Raw genomic sequence first — 18,632 nt, 5'->3', positions numbered from 1 at the left:
TAGGGTTAGGGGTGTGTTGGGGTTAGGGTTGGAGTTATAATTGGGGGTTTCCACTGTTTAGCTACATCAGGGGGTCTCAAAACGTGACATGGCTCCACCATTGATTCCAGCCAATTTTGCGTTGAAAAAGTCAAAATGTAATCCCACACTTCTAAGCACTGCCTTGCACCCAGAACAGTGGTTTACTCCCACATATGGGGCTTCAGCGTACTCAGGACAAATAGGACAACTTTTGGGGTTCTGTTATGGACCTGGTGGTTAGGAGCACCCGGAATGACCTGATGAGTAAACTCAAAATCGGAACTAGCTCTGGGAAGTGGGAACTCTGCTGACCGCAAACCCTACTCCTATCACACACACTAGAAATAGCCGTGGAGCGTACCTAACTCTCCCTAGACGCCTCTTCACAGCCTAAGAGCTAACTACCCCTAAAGATAGAAATAGAAGCCTAACCTTGCCTCAGAGAAATTCCCCAAAGGTAAAGGAAGCCCCCCACATACAGTATATTGACTGTGAGTTAAGAGGAAAGTCACAAACACAGGAATGAAACAGGTTTTAGCAAAGGAGGCCAGACTTCACTAAATAGTCAGAGGATAGAAAAGGGAACTATGCGGTCAGCACAAAAGACTACAAAAAACCACGCAGAGTAAGCAAAAAGACTCCACACACCGACTCACGGTGTGGAGGTGCCACTCTGCACCCCCAGAGCTTCCAGCTAGCAAGGGAATATCATGATAGCAAGCTGGACTAGAAATTAGCAGTACTAAGAAATATATTCAGGAAGCAGTAAAAAAAAATGAACTAGCAAAGACTTAGCTTCTGCTGGAGTAGACAGGTCCTCAGAGAAGTCCAAGAGAGATCTGAACCAATACTGAAACATTGACAGCTGGCATGAAGTAACGATCTGAGTGGAGTTAAATAGGGAAGCCAGCATAGCAATAAACGAGAGCAGCTGACAAAGCCAACCTCAGTGACCAGCAGTTCCGCTCAAAGCCACCAGAGGGAGTCCAAGAGCAGAACTAACCAAAGTACCATTCATGACCACAGGAGGGAGTCCGAGAACGGAATTCACAACAGGGTTCAGTTTCTCCTGCTACCATTGGGAAAATAAAAAAATTGGGGCTAAAAAATAATTTTTGTGGAAAAAAAATATTTTTTATTTTCACGGCTTTGCGTTATAAACTTCTGTGAAGCACTTGTGCATTCAAAGTGCTCACCACACATCTAGATAAACTTCTTGGGGGGATTCTAGTTTCAAAAGTAGGGTCACTTGTGGGAGGTTTCTACTGTTTAGGCACATCAAGGGCTCTGCAAATACAACATGACTCCCGCAGACCATTCCATCAAAGTCTGCATTCCAAAACATCACTACTTCCCTTTCGAGCTCTGCCATGCGCCAAAACAGTGGTTCCCCCACATATAGGGTATCAACGTACTCAGGACAAATTGCACAACAACTTTCATGGTCCAATTTCTCCTATTACCCTTGTGAAAGTAAAAATTTGGGGGTGAAAAGATAATTTTTGTGGAGAAAATAAGATTTTTTATTTTCACGGCTCTACATTATGAAATTCTGTGAAGCACTTGGGGGATCATAGTGCTCACCACACATCTAGATAAGTTCTTTGAGGGGTCTAGTTTCCAAAATGGGGTCACTTGTGTGAGCTTTCTACTGTTTAGGCACATCAGGGGCTTTGCAAACGCAACATGACGCCCGCAGACCAATCTATCAAAGTCTGCATTCCAAAATGGCGCTCCTTCCCTTCTGAGCTCTGCCATACGCCCAAACAGTGGTCCCCCCCACATATGGGGTATCAACGTACTCAGGACAAATTTCATAACAACCTTCATTGTCCAATTTCTCCTATTACCCTTGTGAAAGTAAAAATTTGGGAGTGAAAAAATCATTTTTGTGGAAAAAAATTATTTTTTATTTTCATGGCTCTACGTTATAAACTTCTGTGAAGCACTTTGGGGTTCATAGTGCTCACCACACATCTAGATAAGCTCCTTGGGGGTCTATTTTCCAAAATGGGGTCACTTGTGGGTGTTTTACTGTTCAGGTACATCAGGGGCTCTGCAAACACAACATGACGCCTGCGGACCATTCTTTCAAAGTCTGCATTTTAAAATGTCACTACTTCCCTTCCAAGCCCCGCTGTGTGCCCAAACAGTGGTCCCCCCACATATGGGGTATCGTCGTACTCAGGACAAACTGGACAACAATTTTTGGGGTCCAATTTCTCCTGTTACCATTGTGAAAGTAAAAAATTGTGGGCTAATAAATAATTTTTGAGGAAAAAAAAAGTTTTTTTTATTTTCACGGCTCTACGTTATAAACTTCTCTGAAGCACTTGGGGGTTCAAAGTGCACACCATAAATCTAGATAAGTTCCTTAAGGGGTCTAGTTTCCAAAATTGTGTCACTTGTGGGGGTTTCCACTGTTGAGGCACATCAGTGGCTCTCCAAATGCAACATGGCATCCGATCTCAAATCCAGCCAATTCTGTGCTGAAAGTGTCAAATGGCACTCTTCCAAGCTCTGCCGTGCGCCCAAACAGTGGCTTACCCCCACATATGGGGTATCTGTGTACTCAGAACAAATTTCACAATATCTTTCATGGTCTAATTTCTCCTGTTACCATTGTGAATATAAAAATTTTGGGGCGAAAAATCATTTTTGTGGAAAAAATACGATTATTTTATTTTCACGGCTCTATGTCATAAACTTCTGTGAAGCATTTGGGGGTCCAAAGTGCTCACTACACATCTAGATAAGTTCCTTAAGGGGTCTAGTTTCCAAAATAGTGTCATTTGTGGGGGGTTTCCTCTGGTTAGGCACATCAGGGGCTCTCTAAACACAACATGGCGTCCGATCTCAATTCCAGCACTCCTTCTGTTCCAAGCTCTGCCGTGCACCCAAACAGTGGTTTACCCCAACATATAGGGTATCGGCATCTTTAGGAGAAATTGCACAACAAATGTTGTGGTTTATTTTCTCTTTTTACGCTTGTAAAAATAAAAAAAAATTGTTTCTGAAATAAAATGTTTGTAAAAAAAAGTTAAATGTTAATTTTTTTCCTTCCACATTGCTTCACTTCCTGTGAAGCACGTAAAGGATTAATACAATTCTTGAATGTGGTTTTGAGCACCTTGGGGGGTGTAGTTTTTAGAATGGTGTCTCTTTTTGGTATTGTCTGTCATGAACACCCCTCAAAGTGACTTTAAATGTGAGATGGTCCCTAAAAAAATGGTTTTGTAAATTTTGGAGTAAAAATGAGAAATCGCTGGTCAACTTTTAACCCTTATAACTTCCTAACAAAAAAAAATTTGGTTCCAAAATTGTGCTGATGTAAAGTTGACATGTGGGAAATGTTATTTATTAGCTATTTTGTGCGACATATCTCTCTGATTTAAGGGCATAAAAATTCAAAGTTTGAAAATTGCATAATTTTAATTTTTTTTGCCATATTTCCATTTTTTTTCTTCATAAATAAACGCAAGTAATATTGAAGAAATGGTACCACTAACTGTTAGAGCATTTCAGAGTTATAACCTCATAAAGTGACAGTGGTCAGAATTGTAAAAATTTACTTGGTCATTAAGTACCAAATTGGCTCTGTCACTAAGGGGTTAAACATACTCTGACTGTTATTTATCAGTTTTTGAGAAGTTATTTAAAATTTGCCAAACAATATGGCTGCACATTATCCTGTAACTTTTGCAAAATTTGCTGCTGCAACAAAATAGAAAACTCTTAAGAGTTTTATAAGTAAAATTTACAATATAGCTAGACTATGGTTATGTGCACATGTTGCAGATTTTGATGCATTTCTGCAGTGTTTTTGGATGCGTGGAATTGCATCAAATCCGCAGTGTAGTGCACAAGCAATATTAGACAATGGGAAATTGACAATTGGTGTGCACATGCTGCGCTTGGTGCGAGAAATGCTGCAGATAGGGAGGAGGAAGAATGTGTTGGTGGAGTGTGGGCGGATACTACAGTATGTGTGTGGGCAGAGATTGTGTGTGCAGAGAAGATGTGTGTGTCTGTGTGCAGGTGTTTGTGTGTGTCTGTGTGTGTCTATGTGTGTCTGCAGGGTCTGCGGGGCTGTGTGTGTGTGCGGGGCTGTGGCTGCGTGTCTGTGTGACTAGTAGTCCCATCCTGCTATGCCTCCGACAGTGACAGCTAGCCAATAATGGGACAGTAGTAGCCTCATCATCCAGCTACTGTGTGGAATAGGAAAAAAACACATACACACAAACAGTACACACAGTATACACATACAGTACATACAGAACATACTGTACATACACATACAGTACATACTCAACATACACCTAGTCCCCGAAGCCCTCGATCACCTGTAAAAAAAATAAAAATAATATACCAACAGTATACTCCCTGGTCTGATGTAATCCATTTAATAACGAGTGTCCCAGGACGATATCAGGTGGAAAACTGTCACATCGGCAGATGTGACTGCTCTCCAGGGGCTCCGATGATACAATGACAGGATATAATCCTCCGCACTGTATCCCTCCGTCGCCATTAGTTCAGCAGAGTTCATACTGTCACTTGAGGCACCGCTGCATTGGAAAATTCTCACACAGCAGTGAAGTAAAGTAAGAACATGAACTCATTGAACCCTCAGTGATAACACTGCAGGTGCCATTGTCTCCTGTCAGTGTGTCACTGGAGCCCCTGTAGAGTGGTCACATCTTCTGATGTGGCAGCTCTATAGGGGAGATAGTCATGGGACACTCATTATTAAATGGACTGCGTCAGACCAGGGAGTATTTGTCTTGGTTTATTTTTTTTGCAGGAGATTGAGGGCGTTGCATGGATTGGCAGTACAATAAAGATGGCAAAACTGTGTTGTGTTTTATTTCATTAAAATACTTTATTCTGGCTGTGTATTTAACCCTTTCATAACTATCGGATTAGTAATGGATAGGTATCTTATTGAAGCCTCTCCATTACTAAACCGGCTTGATGTCACCTTACAATTCAAAGGTGGCATCAACCCCCAACTATTACCCCATATGCCACCGCTACAGGGCAGTGGAAAGAGAGAGGCTAAGTGCCGGAATTGGCACATTTTAGAGATGCTCCATTTCTTGGGTGGCTGTGAGCTGGTGTTTGTAGCCAAGGGGGGCCAATATCCATGGCCCCTTCCTAGGCTATGAATATCAGCCTGCAGCTGTCTGCATAGCCTTTTCTGTCTATTAATTATAGGGAGACCCCACATTGTTTTTTTGGGGTCCCCTATTTTAATAGCCAGTAAAGGCTAAATATACAGCTGCAGGCTGAGATTCATAGCCTGGGAAGATCCATGGGTATTACCCCTTCCCAGACTTTAAACATTGACCACCAGAGATATTTTACAGGGAAATATTTATTTAATTAATTGAAAAAATATTAAAGTTGAAACTCTAAATACTCACTTGTATTTACAGATATTTCTAAACTGCTTCCTGTCACATTGTTCTCCCCAACAACAGCAGTGACCATCAATGTGTAATAATTCCCCGGTGTCAGGCCACCAATTGTATCTGAAGTTGTGGCCACGGTTTTATTGAAAGTTGGATCTCCTAGAATCTGGATTTCATAAGAACTTGCATTTCCATCTGGTTTCTCCCAGATCACAGATATAGAAGTGGTGGTGATGATCCCAGTTATCAGGTTCTTCACTACGTTGGGTTCTATTGTGAAACAGAAAATATATAAATACTAACCAACAAAAGATTTTGCATAGTTCTTTGCATGATATGACAATATTGTGTTTTTCTGGGTTTATTATTTCATAGTTTAGTTATCCAAGGTAAAAATGCTGAAAAGTGTAGACTAAGACTTCAGTGATTTCTAAGTTATCTAGCTGATTTTTTTTCTAGGATTAAGTAATTTTACAAGTGATATTAAACCATAGTTTGAATCTGAAATCTTATCATATGATAAATAGAAGTCAACATATAACAGTAGAGGAGTCAGTAAGTTACTGTTCAAATGCCTTCTATACCATAGAGTGAGTCAATGCTTTCTAAGAAACAGTAAAAGCAGAAAAAGTTATGCTACTAAGATTTTGTTTAACCCCTTAAAGACCATGGGTATTTCCGTTTTTGCATTTCCTTTTTTCTTCCTCCCCTTCTTCCCACAGCCATAACTTTTTTGTTTTTCCGTTAATATTGCCATGTGAGAGCTTGTTTTTTGCGGGACGAGTTGTAATTTTGAATGGCATCATTAGTTTTATCATATCATGTACTAGAAAATGGGGAAAAAATTCCAAATGTGGTGAAATTGCAAAAAAGTGCAATTCCATAATTATTTATTTATTTATTTTTAGCATATTCACTAAATGCTAAAACTAACCTGCCGTTACAATTCTTCGGGTCATTACAATTTCACAGACACCAAACATGTATAGGTTCTTTTTTCTTTAAGTGGTGAAAATAAGTTGAAAGTTTTGTAAAAAAAAAAAAAAAATAGTTACCACTTTCCGTGACCAGTAGCATCTCCATTTTTCAGGATCTGGGGCAGTGTAAGGGCTTATATTTTGCACGCCGATCTGACGTTTTTATTCATGTGGTGTGTATACAATCTTTTGACTGCCCGTTATTGCATTTTATTGCAATGTTGCAGTAACCAAGAAAACAAAATTCTGTCTTTTTGATTTTTTTTCTCGCTATGCCGTTAATCAATTGGATTAATTCTTTTTATATATTGATAGATCGGGCAATTCTGAAATCAGCGATACCAAATATGTGTATATTTGAATTTTTTATTGTTTTATTTTGAATGGGGCGAATGGGAGGTGATTTGAACTTTTATATTTTTTTATTTTTTAAATCTTTTTAAAAACATTTTTTTAACTTTTTACTTGCTTCAATAGTCTCCATGAGAGACTAGAATGTGTGATCATACGATCGCTTCTGCTAAATAGAGCATGGCTGCAGCCCTGCTCTGTGTAGCAGAAATGCTCACTTGCTATGAGCGCCAACCGCTGTCTCCTGCAGGCGCCAATGGTCGTGGTTAATGACGCGCTTCCTGCGTGTGCATGTTAAATGCCTCTGTCAGAGTTTGACAGCGGCATTTAATATGTTAACAGCTGTGGGTGGATCATGATTCGACCCCTTTTCAGGCACATGACAGCTGATCTGATCAGCTGTCATGTGCCCATAACAGTTGATCTGATCAGCTGTCATGTGCCCATAACAGCTGATCAGATCAGCTGTCATGTGCCTGAAAAGGTGTGTGCTCATCGCCGGAGCCCGCACCAAACAGGGGGAGGCGTCCAATGTTGGATATATCCATCATTGGACATTAACCCCTTCATGACCCAGCCTATTTTGGCCTTAATGACCTTGCCATTTTTTGCAATTCTGACCAGTGTCCCTTTATGAGGTAATAACTCAGGAACGCTTCAACGGATCCTTGCGGTTCTGAGATTGTTTTTTCGTGACATATTGGGCTTCATGTTAGTGGTAAATTTAGGTCGATAATTTCTGAGTTTATTTGTGAAAAAAACGGAAATTTGGCGAAAAATTTGAAAATTTAGCAATTTTCACATTTTGAATTTTTATTCTGTTAAACCAGAGAGTTATGTGACACAAAATAGTTAATAAATAACATTTCCCACATGTCTACTTTACATCAGCACAATTTTGGAAACAAATTTTTTTTTTGCTAGGAAGTTATAAGGGTTAAAATTTGACCAGTGATTTCTCATTTTTACAACAAAATTTACAAAACCATTTTTTTTAGGGACCACCTCACATTTGAAGTCAGTTTGAGGGTTCTATATGGCTGAAAATACCCAAAAGTGACAGCATTCTAAAAACTGCACCCCTCAAGGTGCTCAAAACCACATTCAAGAAGTTTATTAACCCTTCAGGTGTTTCACAGCAGCAGAAGCAACATGGAGGGGAAAAATTAACATTTAACTTTTTAGTCACAAAAATGATCTTTTCGCAACAATTTTTTTATTTTCCCAAGGGTAAAAGGAGAAACTGGACCACGAATGTTGTTGTACAATTTGTCCTGAGTACGCTGATACCTCATATGTGGGGGTAAACCACTGTTTGGGCGCACGGCAGGGCTCGGAAGGGAAGGAGCGCCATTTGACTTTTTGAATGAAAAATTGGCTCCAATCTTTAGCGGACACCATGTCGCGTTTGGAGAGCCCCCGTGTGCCTAAACATTGGAGCTCCCCCACAAGTGACCCCATTTTGGAAACTAGACCCCCCAAGGAACTTATCTAGAAGCATAGTGAGCACTTTAAACCCCCAGGTGCTTCACAAATTAATCCGTAAAAATGAAAAAGTACTTTTTTTTCACACAAAATTTATTTTAGCCTTAATTTTTTCATTTTCACATGGGCAACAGGATAACATGGATCCTAAAATTGGTTGGGCAATTTCTCCTGAGTACGCCAATACCTCATATGTGGGGGTAAACTACTGTTTGGGCACATGGTAAGGCTCGGAAGGGAAGGAGCGCCATTAGACTTTTTGAATGAAAAATTATCTCCATAGTTAGCGGACACCATGTCAGGTTTGGAGAGGCCCTGTGTGCCTAAACATTGGAGCTCCCCCACAAGTGACCCCATTTTGGAAACTAGACCCCCCAACGAACTTATCTAGAAGCATAGTGAGCACTTTAAACCCCCAGGTGCTTCACAAATTAATCCGTAAAAATGAAAAAGTACTTTTTTTTCACACAAAATTTATTTTAGCCTTAATTTTTTCATTTTCACATGGGCAACAGGATAAAATGGATCCTAAAATTGGTTGGGCAATTTCTCCTGAGTACGCCAATACCTCATATGTGGGGGTAAACTACTGTTTGGGCACATGGTAAGGCTCGGAAGGGAAGGAGCGCCATTTGACTTTTTGAATGAAAAATTATCTCCATAGTTAGCGGACACCATGTCAGGTTTGGAGAGGCCCTGTGTGCCTAAACATTGGAGCTCCCCCACAAGTGACCCCATTTTGGAAACTAGACCCCCCAAGGAACTTATCTAGATGCATAGTGAGCACTTTAAACCCTCAGGTGCTTCACAAATTGAGCTGTAAAAATGAAAAAGTACTTTTTTTTCACACAAAATTTCGTTTAGCCTCAATTTTTTCATTTTCACATGGGCAACAGGATAAAATGGATCCTAAAATTTGTTGGGCAATTTCTCCTGAGTACGCCGATACCTCATATATGGGGGTAAACCACTGTGTGGGTGCACGGCAAGGCTCGGAAGGGAAGGCGCGCCATTTGACTTTTTGAATGGAAAATTAGCTCCAATCGTTAGTGGACACCATGTCGCGTTTGGAGAGCCCCTGTGTGCCTAAACATTGGAGCTCCCGCACAAGTGACCCCATTTTGGAAACTAGACCTCCCAAGGAACTAATCTAGATGTGTGGTGAGCACTTTGAACCCCCAAGTGCTTCACAGAAGTTTATAACGCAGAGCCATGAAAATAAAAAATTATTTTTCTTTCCTCAAAAATGATTTTTTAACCCACAATTTTTTATTTTCCCAAGGGTAACAGGAGAAATTGGACCCCAAAAGTTGTTGTGCAGTTTCTCCTGAGTACGCTGATACCCCATATGTGGGGGTAAACCACTGTTTGGGCACATGCCGGGGCTCGGAAGGGAAGTAGTGACGATTTGGAATGCAGACTTTGATGGAATGGTCTGCGGGAATCATGTTACGTATGCAGAGCCCCTGATGTGCCTAAACAGTAGAAACCCCCCACAAGTGACCCAATTTTGGAAACTAGACCCCCCAAGGAACTTATCTAGATGTGTGGTGAGCACGTTCAACCCCCAAGTGCTTCACAGAAGTTTACAACGCAGAGCCGTGAAAATAAAAAATCATTTTTCTTTCCTCAAAAAAGATGTTTTAGCAAGCAATTGTTTATTTTCACAAGGGTAACAGGAGAAATTGGACCCCAATATTTGTTGCCCAGTTTGCTGTGAGTACACTGATACCTCATATGTGGGGGTAAACCACTGTTTGGGCGCACGTCAGGGCTCGGAAGGGAAGTAGTGACATTTGAAATGCAGACTTTGATGGAATGGTCTGCGGGCATCACGTTGCATTTGCAGAGCCCCTGATGTGCCTAAACAGTAGAAACCCCCCCTAAGTGACCCCATATTGGAAACTAGACCCCCCAAAGAACTTATCTAGATGTGTGGTGAGCACGTTCAACCCCCAAGTGCTTCACAGAAGTTTACAACGCAGAGCCGTGAAAATTAAAAATCATTTTTCTGTCCTCAAAAAATATGTTTTAGCAAGCAATTTTTTTTTCACAAGGGTAGCAGGAGAAATTGGACCCCAATATTTGTTGCCCAGTTTGTTGTGAGTATGCTGGTACCCCATATGTGGGGGTAAACCACTGTTTGGGCGCACGTCAGGGCTTGGAAGGGAAGTAGTGACATTTGAAATGCAGACTTTGATGGAATGGTCTGCGGGCGTCACGTTGCATTTGCAGAGCCCCTGATGTGCCTAAACAGTAGAAACACCCCATAAGTGACCCCATTTTGGAAACTAGACCCCAAAAGGATCTTATCTAGATGTGTGGTGAGCACTTTCAACCCCCAAGTGCTTCACATAAGTTTATAACGTAGAGCCATGAAAATAAAAAATAATTGTTCTTTCCTCAAAAATTATGTTCTAGCAAGTAATTTTTTATTTTTGCAAGGGTAACAGGAGAAATTGGACCCCAATAGTTGTTGCCCAGTTTGTCCTGAGTACGCTGGTATCCCATATGTGGGGGTAAACCACTGTTTGGGCGCACGTCGGGGCTTGGAAGGGAGGGCGCACCATTTGACTTTTTGAACACAAGATTGGCTGGAATCAATGGTGGCGCCATGTTGCGTTTGGAGACCCCTGATGTGCCTAAACAGTGGAAACCCCTCAATTCTAACTTCAACACTAACCCCAACACACCCCTAACCCTAATCCCAACTGTAGCCATAACCCTAATCACAACCCTAACCCCAACACACCCCTAACCACAACCCTAACCCCAACACACCCGTAACCCTAAATCCAACCCTAACCCTAATCCTAAACCTAATCCCAACCCTACCCACAACTGTAACCCCAACACAACCCTAACCCTATCCTTAACCCTAACCACAAGCCTAATCTTAACCCTATTTCCAACCCTAGCCCTAATTCCAACCCTAAGGGTACCGTCTCACATAACGATTTACCAACGATCACGACCAGCGATACGACCTGGCCGTGATCGTTGGAAAGTCGTTGTGTGGTCGCTGGGGAGCTGTCACACAGACCGCTCTCCAGCGACCAACGATGCCAAGGTCCCGGGTAACCAGGGTAAACATCGGGTTACTAAGCGCAGGGCCGCGCTTAGTAACCCGATGTTTACCGTGGTTACCAGCGTAAAAGTAAAAAAAAAAAAACGTACATACTCACATTTCGGTGTCCTTCAGGTCCCTTGCCGTCTGCTTCCCGCTCTGACTGAGTGCCGCCGTACAGTGAGAGCAGAGCGCAGCGGTGATGTCACTGCTGTGCTGTCCTCTCACTTTCCGGCCGGCAGACAGTCAGAGCGGGAAGCAGACGGCAAGGGACCTGAAGGACACCGAAATGTGAGTATGTACGTTTTTTTTTTTTTTACTTTTACGCTGGTAACCACGGTAAACATCGGGTTACTAAGCGCGGCCCTGCGCTTAGTAACCCGATGTTTACCCTGGTTACAAGCGAACGCATCGCTGGATCGCTGTCACAACGATCCAGCGATGAGAGCAGGAGATCCAGCGACGAAAGAAAGTTCCAAACGATCTGCTACGACATACGATTCTCAGCAGGGTCCCTGATCGCTGCTGCGTGTCAGACACAGCGATATCGTATGGATATCGCTGGAACGTCACGGATCGTACCGTCGTAGCGATCAAAGTGCCACTGTGAGACGGTACCCTAACTCTAATTCCAACCCTAACCCTAAGGCTATGTGCCCACGTTGCGGATTCGTGTGAGATTTTTCCGCACGATTTTTTAAAAATCTGCAGCTAAAAGGCACTGCGTTTTACCTGCAGATTTACAGCAGATTTCCAGTGTTTTTTTTGTGCGGATTTCACCTGCGGATTCCTATTGAGGAACAGATGTAAAACGCTGCGGAATCCGCACAAAAAATTGACATGCTGCAGAAAATACAACGCAGCGTTTCTGCACGGAATTTTCCGCACCATGGGCACAGTGGATTTGGTTTTCCATAGGTGTACATGGTACTGTAAACCTGATGGAAAACTGCAGCGAATTCGCAGCGGCCAATCCGCTGCGGATCCGCAGCCAAATCCGCTGCGGATCCGCAGCCAAATCCGCTGCGGATCCGCAGCCAAATCCGCTGCGGATCCGCAGCCAAATCCGCTGCGGATCCGCGGCCAATCCGCTGCGGATCCGCGGCCAATCCGCTGCGGATCCGCAGCCAAATCCGCTGCGGATCCGCAGCCAAATCCGCTGCGGATCCGCGGCCAAATCCGCTGCGGATCCGCGGCCAAATCCGCTGCGGATCCGCGGCCAAATCCGCTGCGGATCCGCGGCCAATCCGCTGCGGATCCGCAGCCAAATCCGCACATGCCATAACCCTAACCCTACCCCTACCCTACCCCTAACCCTACCCCTAGTTCTAACCCTAACCCTAGTGGAAAACGAAAAAAAAATATATATATTTTCTTTATTTTATTATTGTCCCTACCTATGGGGGTGATAAAGGGGGGGGTATTTATTATTTTTTTTTTATTTTGATCGCTGTGATAGAACCTACCACAGCGATCAAAATGTACTTGTAAGGAATCTGCCGGCTGGCAGATTTCGGCGGGCGCACTGAGCATGCGCCCGCCATTTTCCAAGATGGCGGCGCCCAGCGAGGAGACGTACGGACACCGGGAGGATCGGTAAGTATGAAGGGGTGGTGGGGGGGTGGATTGGAGCACAGGGGGGGTGATCGGACCACAGGGGGGGTTTATTCAAACAAGGAGGGAGCGGGCAGGAGGACGGGGGAGCCGGCAGGCGGACGGAGGGGACCGGACCCCATAACGGAGCACTGGGGGGGCGATCGGTGGGTGTGGGGGGGGGACATATTAGGTTTTCCAGCCATGGCCGATGTTATTGCAGCATCGGCCATGGCTGGATTGTAATATTTCACCAGTTTTTTAGGTGAAATATTACAAATCGCTCTGATTGGCAGTTTCACTTTCAACAGCCAATCAGAGCGATCGTAGCCACGGGGGGGTGAAGCCACCCCCCCTGGGCTGAAGAACCACTCCCCCTGTCTCTGCAGATCGGGTAAAATGGGAGTTAACCCCTTCACCCGATCTGCAGGGACGCGATCCCTCCATGACGCATACGCTGCGTCATAGGTCGGGAAGGCACAGACTTTCATGACGCAGCGTATGCGTCAAAGGTCGGGAAGGGGTTAACGGGTTAACTTTGGAATAAATGCATGTGCACATAATTCAATGTCAGTACATTAAAATTAAGCAACTATCAAACATTGGTAATATGGTTTCCATTTTCTATACTATCTAACTATTTTTAAAGGGAACCTGTCACCCCCCCCCCCCCCAGTCGTTTCAAACTAAAAGAGCCACCTTGTGCAGCAGTAATGCTGCATTCTGACAAGGTGGCTCTTTTAGTTCTGGGTTCTGTAACTAGAGAAATAATCCGTTTTATAATTTGTCAGAAATACCTTGTCTTCAGTCAAGAAGGCAGGCGTTTCCCCCCTGCTTCAAACGCCACACAGCCGTCACTCAAATCTTCTTGGCGGCACCAGGCACCGCCTCCTCAGCACTGTTTTGAAAATAGCCGGCGCCTGCGCTCTTTTTTCCTGCCTGGTGCAGGCGCAGTGAGCGCTGCCCGTCTTTCCTCATATGCAGTCTCGGTGACTGCGCCTGTGTGGCCGCCCTGCTTGTGAATCCCCACCTCGCAGTGACTTATGATTTATTCACATTGCGGGGCTGGGATTCACAAGCAGGGCAGCCGCACAGGCGCAGTCACCGAGACTGCATATGAGGAAAGACGGGCAGCGCTCACTGCGCCTGCACCAGGAAGGAAAAAAGAGCGCAGGCGCTGGCTATTTTGAAAATAGCGCCGAGGAGGTGGCGCCCGGCGCCACCAAGAAAATTTGAGTGACGTCTGTGTGGCGTCTGAGGCAGGGGGGAAACGCCTGCCTCCTTGACTGAAGACAAGGTATTTCTGACAAATTATAAAATGGATTATTTCTCTAGTTACAGCACCCAGAACTAAAAGAGCCACCTTGTCAGAATGCAGCATTACTGCTGCACAAGGTGGCTCTTTTAGTTTGAAACGACTGGGGGTGACAGGTTCCCTTTAAAACAGAGACAACAGGAAGTAATGCCATATTGGCTGTCATCTGTCACCTTTAACTTAGCTTATTGCCTGCTTATGTTCAACTGTACTTATACAATTAATTAATAATGTTGCCCAATGTAGTAAAGCTAAGTAGTACTGGGTTAAATCCTAGCACTACAAGTTTTAGCTAGATTCACCTGGCTAGCATTGACTAAGAACCAGGGCCTGTATTCACTAGAGGTGTGTCAGTCTGCTGGATGTTGAGTATAGTCAAGTGTGCTAAATCTGGTGAGAGATGGAAGAGTGTTTCTGTGCAAGATCAAAATATGGTCTCTTTACAGTTCAAGAATGCATGTCTGGCAGAAGGTGCTTGCTGCTTTTTAGATGAAAGTGGGGCCCCCTTATCTCTTGGGCCTTTTTCGCAGCTACACAGGTTACACTAATGGTATGTCCACCCATGGCAGACTATTAATATTTATTTATATAGCACCATTAATTCCATTGTGCTATACATGAGAAGGGGTTACATACAAAGTTATAGATATTGTTTACAGTAAACAAATTTATGATGACAGACTGGTACAGAGGGGAGAGGACTCTGTCCTTGCAGACTTACATGGGATAATAAGTAAGAGACAGAAGGTCGGGGTGCAGCAGATGCGGTGGTGGTGAGGTGGCAGCTCAGGTGATGGTGAAGCAGCAGAATGGTTATTGCAGGCTGTAAGCTTTCCTGAAGAGATGGGTCTTCAGTTTCCATCTGAAGGATCCGAGGGTGGTGGATAATCAGATGTGTTGAGGCTCCACGCCTCAGAGTTTGGGGGATATTCGGGAGAAATCTTGGAGGCGGTTGTGTGAGAAACGAATAAGTGTGGAGGAGAGTAGGATGTCTTGTGAGGATTGAAGATTACGTGAGGGAAAATATTGGGAGATTAGTTCAGAGATATAGGGAGGGGACAGGTTGTGGATGGCTTTGTAGGTCAGTGTTAGTAGTTTGAACTGTATTCGTTGGAGAATTGGGAGCCAGCAGAGGGATTAGCAGAGGGGAAAACAGGGGAGTAGAAAGGAGAGAGGTGGATTAGAGGCAGCAGAGTTGAGGACAGACTGGAGTGGTCAAAGAGAGTTAGCGGGGAGGCCACAGAGGAGGGTGTTGCAGTAATCGAGACGGGAGATGACGAGGGCATGCATAAGGGTTTTAGTAGATTGAGGGCTGAGGAAGGGACGGATTCTGGAAATATTTTTGAGTTAGAGGCGACAGGAGGTGGCAAAAGTTTGGATGTGTGGTTTGAAAAACAGGGCAGAATCGAGAGTTACTCTGGGCCAGCGGATTTCAGGTGAGGGAGAGAGCATGATGCCGTTTAACCCCTTTCTGACCTCGGACGGGATAGTACATCCGAGGTCAGAAGCCCCTCTTTGATGCGGGCTCCGGCGGTGAGCCCGCATCAAAGCCGGGACATGTCAGCTGTTTTGAACAGCTGACATGTGCCCGTAATAGGCGCGGGCAGAATCGCGATCTGCCCGCTCTTATTAACTAGTTAAATGCCGCTGTCAAACGCAGACAGCGGCATTTAACCTGCTCTTCCGGCCGGGCGGCCGGAAGTGAGCGCATCGCCGACCCCCGTCACATGATCGGAGGTCGGCGATGCTTGTACATTGTAACCATGGAGGTCCTTGAGACCTCTATGGTTACTGATCCCCGGCAGCTGTGAGCGCCACCCTGTGGTCGGATTTTCTGCTGCATAGCAGATCGCTGCTATGTAGCAGAGGTGATCGTGCTGTGCCTGCTTCTAGCCTCCCATGTAGGCTATAGAAGCATGGCAAAAGTTAAAAAAAAAGTAAAAAAAATGTGAAAAAAATGAAAAAAATATAAAAGTTTAAATCACCCCCCTTTCGCCCCAATCAAAATAAATCAATTAAAAAAAATCAAACCTACACATATTTGGTATCGCCGCGTTCAGAATCGCCCGATCTATCAATAAAAAAAAGCATTAACCTGATCGCTAAATGGCGTAGTGAGAAAAAAATTCGAAACGCCAGAATTACGTTTTTGGTCGCCGCGACATTGCATTAAAATGCAATAACGGGAGATCAAAAGAACGTATCTGCACCGAAATGGTATCATTAAAAATGCCAGCTTTGCTCGCAAAAAATAAGCCTTCAACCGACCCCAGATCATGAAAAATGGAGATGCTACGAGTATCGGAATATGGCGCAAATTTTTTTTTTTTTTTAGCAACGTTTGGAATTTTTTTTCACCACTTAGATAAAAAATAACCTAGTCATGTTAGGTGTGTATGAACTCGTACTGACCTGGAGAATCATAATGGCAGGTCAGTTTTAGCATTTTAACCTAGCAAAAAAGTCAAACAAAAAACAAGTGTGAGATTGCACTTTTTTTGCAATTTCGCCTCACTTGGAATTTTTTTCCTGTTTTCTAGTACATGACATGGTAAAACCAATGATGTCTTTCAAAAGTACATCTTGTCCCGCAAAAAATAAGCCCTCACATGGCCAAATTGACGGAAAAATAAAAAAGTTATGGCTCTGTGAAAGAGAGGAGCGAAAAACGAACACGGAAAAACGGAAATCCCAAGGTCATGAAGGGGTTAAACATAATAGATAGGTTTGGAAGGGGAGATACGTGAGATGGAGGAAAGATGATGAGTTTGGTTTTGTCTACTTTGAGTTTTAGGAAGCAAGAGGTGAAAAAGGAGGATATGGCTGATAGACACTTTTGGATTCTGGACAGCAGAGAGGTGACATCTGGGCCAGAGAGGTAGATCTGAGTTTTGTTCGCATACAAGTGGTACTGGAAGCCATGGGACTTTATGATAGTTGTCCTAGGCCAAGGGTATAGATGGAAAAAAGTAGGGGCCCCAGGATAGAGCCTTGAGGGATTCCGACAGAGAGAGGGCAGGATGAGGAGGTAGTGTGGGAGTGGGAAATGCTAAATGGGCGGTCGCAAAGGTATAAGGCAATCCAGGATAGGGCAAGGTCTTTGATGCCAAGGGAAGAAAGAATCTGTAGCAGTAGGCAGTGATCGACTGTGTTGAAGGCAGAAGACAGGTCGAGAAGGAGGAGAATGGAGAACTGTGAGTAAGTCATTAGTAATTTTGGTCAGGGCACTTTCGGTGGAGTGGTGAGGGCGGAAGCCAGATTGGACGTTGTCAAGGAGAGAGTTAAATGAGAGGTGGGAGCAAAGTTGAGCATGGAAATTCTGCTCAAGGAGTTTGGAAGCAATTGGGAGCAGTGATATAGGGCGATAGCTGTACATAACAGTTGGGTCAAGGTTAGATTTTTTGAGGATAGGTGTGATGGTGGCATGTTTGAAGGCAGAAGGGAAGGTACAAGAAGATATTGATAGGTTGAAGAGATGAATTCGGGCAGGAATGAGTATGTTAGTGAGGTTGGGGAGCAGGTGGGAAGGGATGGGGTAGAGTGCTCAGTTGGTGAGGTCTGATTTGGAAAGGAGGTGAGTTAGCTCTCCTTCAGTGATGTTGGAGAGGGAGGTTATTAGTGAAGGGCAGAGGTCTGGTATATAGAGTGGTGTAACAGTAAAGGTTTGCCTTGTTTGGTCGATCTTATTTTTGAAGTAGGTGGAAAAGTCCTTGGCAGATATGAGGGGAGTTGGAGGTGGCAGTGGTGGCGGAGGAGAAAGTTGAATGTGCTGAACAGTTGTTTTGGGTTGTAGGATAATGAAGATACAAGGTTTGTGAAATAGGTCTGTATAGCAGAGGCGAGGGCTAATTTGAAAGCAAGTATAGCTTGTTTGAAGGCAGTGAAGTCGTCTGGCAGGTGTTTTTCTTCCAACGCCGCTCCACGACCCTGGATGCTTGTCGAAGTTTTTTGGTGAGATTGTTATGCCAGGGTTGCCTATTGATTTGTTGCACTTTGCCATGCATGAGACGGGCGACTGAGTCTATGGCTGATGTGAGGGTAGCGTTATAGAAAGCGATGGCGCTGTCCGTGTCGTGGAGTGAAGATATGGTGGACAGAGGTAGAAGAGAGTCTGAGCGTCTGTGAATGTCTAGGATTATAAAGAGAGCGTCTATAACTGCAAGACCTATATCATTCTACATGGCAAATGAAAGCCTTTGATTTCAATGTACAAAATGTACTGCACCATTTACCTATGCTATTACTTTTAAACATGTTCTCAGGAACCTTCAAACATACAAAATTGTTCAAAACCAAAAACTCTTTTAAACATGCTATGACAGTTAATAATCAGTTTTCGAGAAGCTATTTTTAGGCTGCACATAATTCTGTAACATTTGCAAAAGTTGCTGCTGCAACAAAACAGAAAA

General features: G+C 43.8%; 1 protein-coding gene across 1 annotated transcript in view; it reads right to left on the bottom strand.

Moving 5' to 3' along the window:
- The window catches only part of LOC143808017 (tenascin-X-like), a 332,081-nt gene that overhangs the window by 162,596 nt on the left and 150,853 nt on the right, over positions 1–18,632 (bottom strand). The window contains exon 30 of the mRNA XM_077290219.1: positions 5,448–5,705. Coding sequence (XP_077146334.1) covers positions 5,448–5,705 — 258 coding nt within the window. The remainder of the gene's footprint in view (positions 1–5,447; positions 5,706–18,632) is intronic.

Source organism: Ranitomeya variabilis, chromosome 2 (assembly GCF_051348905.1).
Source record: "Ranitomeya variabilis isolate aRanVar5 chromosome 2, aRanVar5.hap1, whole genome shotgun sequence".
Taxonomy (NCBI): Eukaryota; Metazoa; Chordata; class Amphibia; order Anura; family Dendrobatidae; genus Ranitomeya; species Ranitomeya variabilis.
The sequence above is the reverse complement of the archived record's forward strand: the minus strand, read 5'-3'. Positions and strand labels throughout refer to the sequence as shown.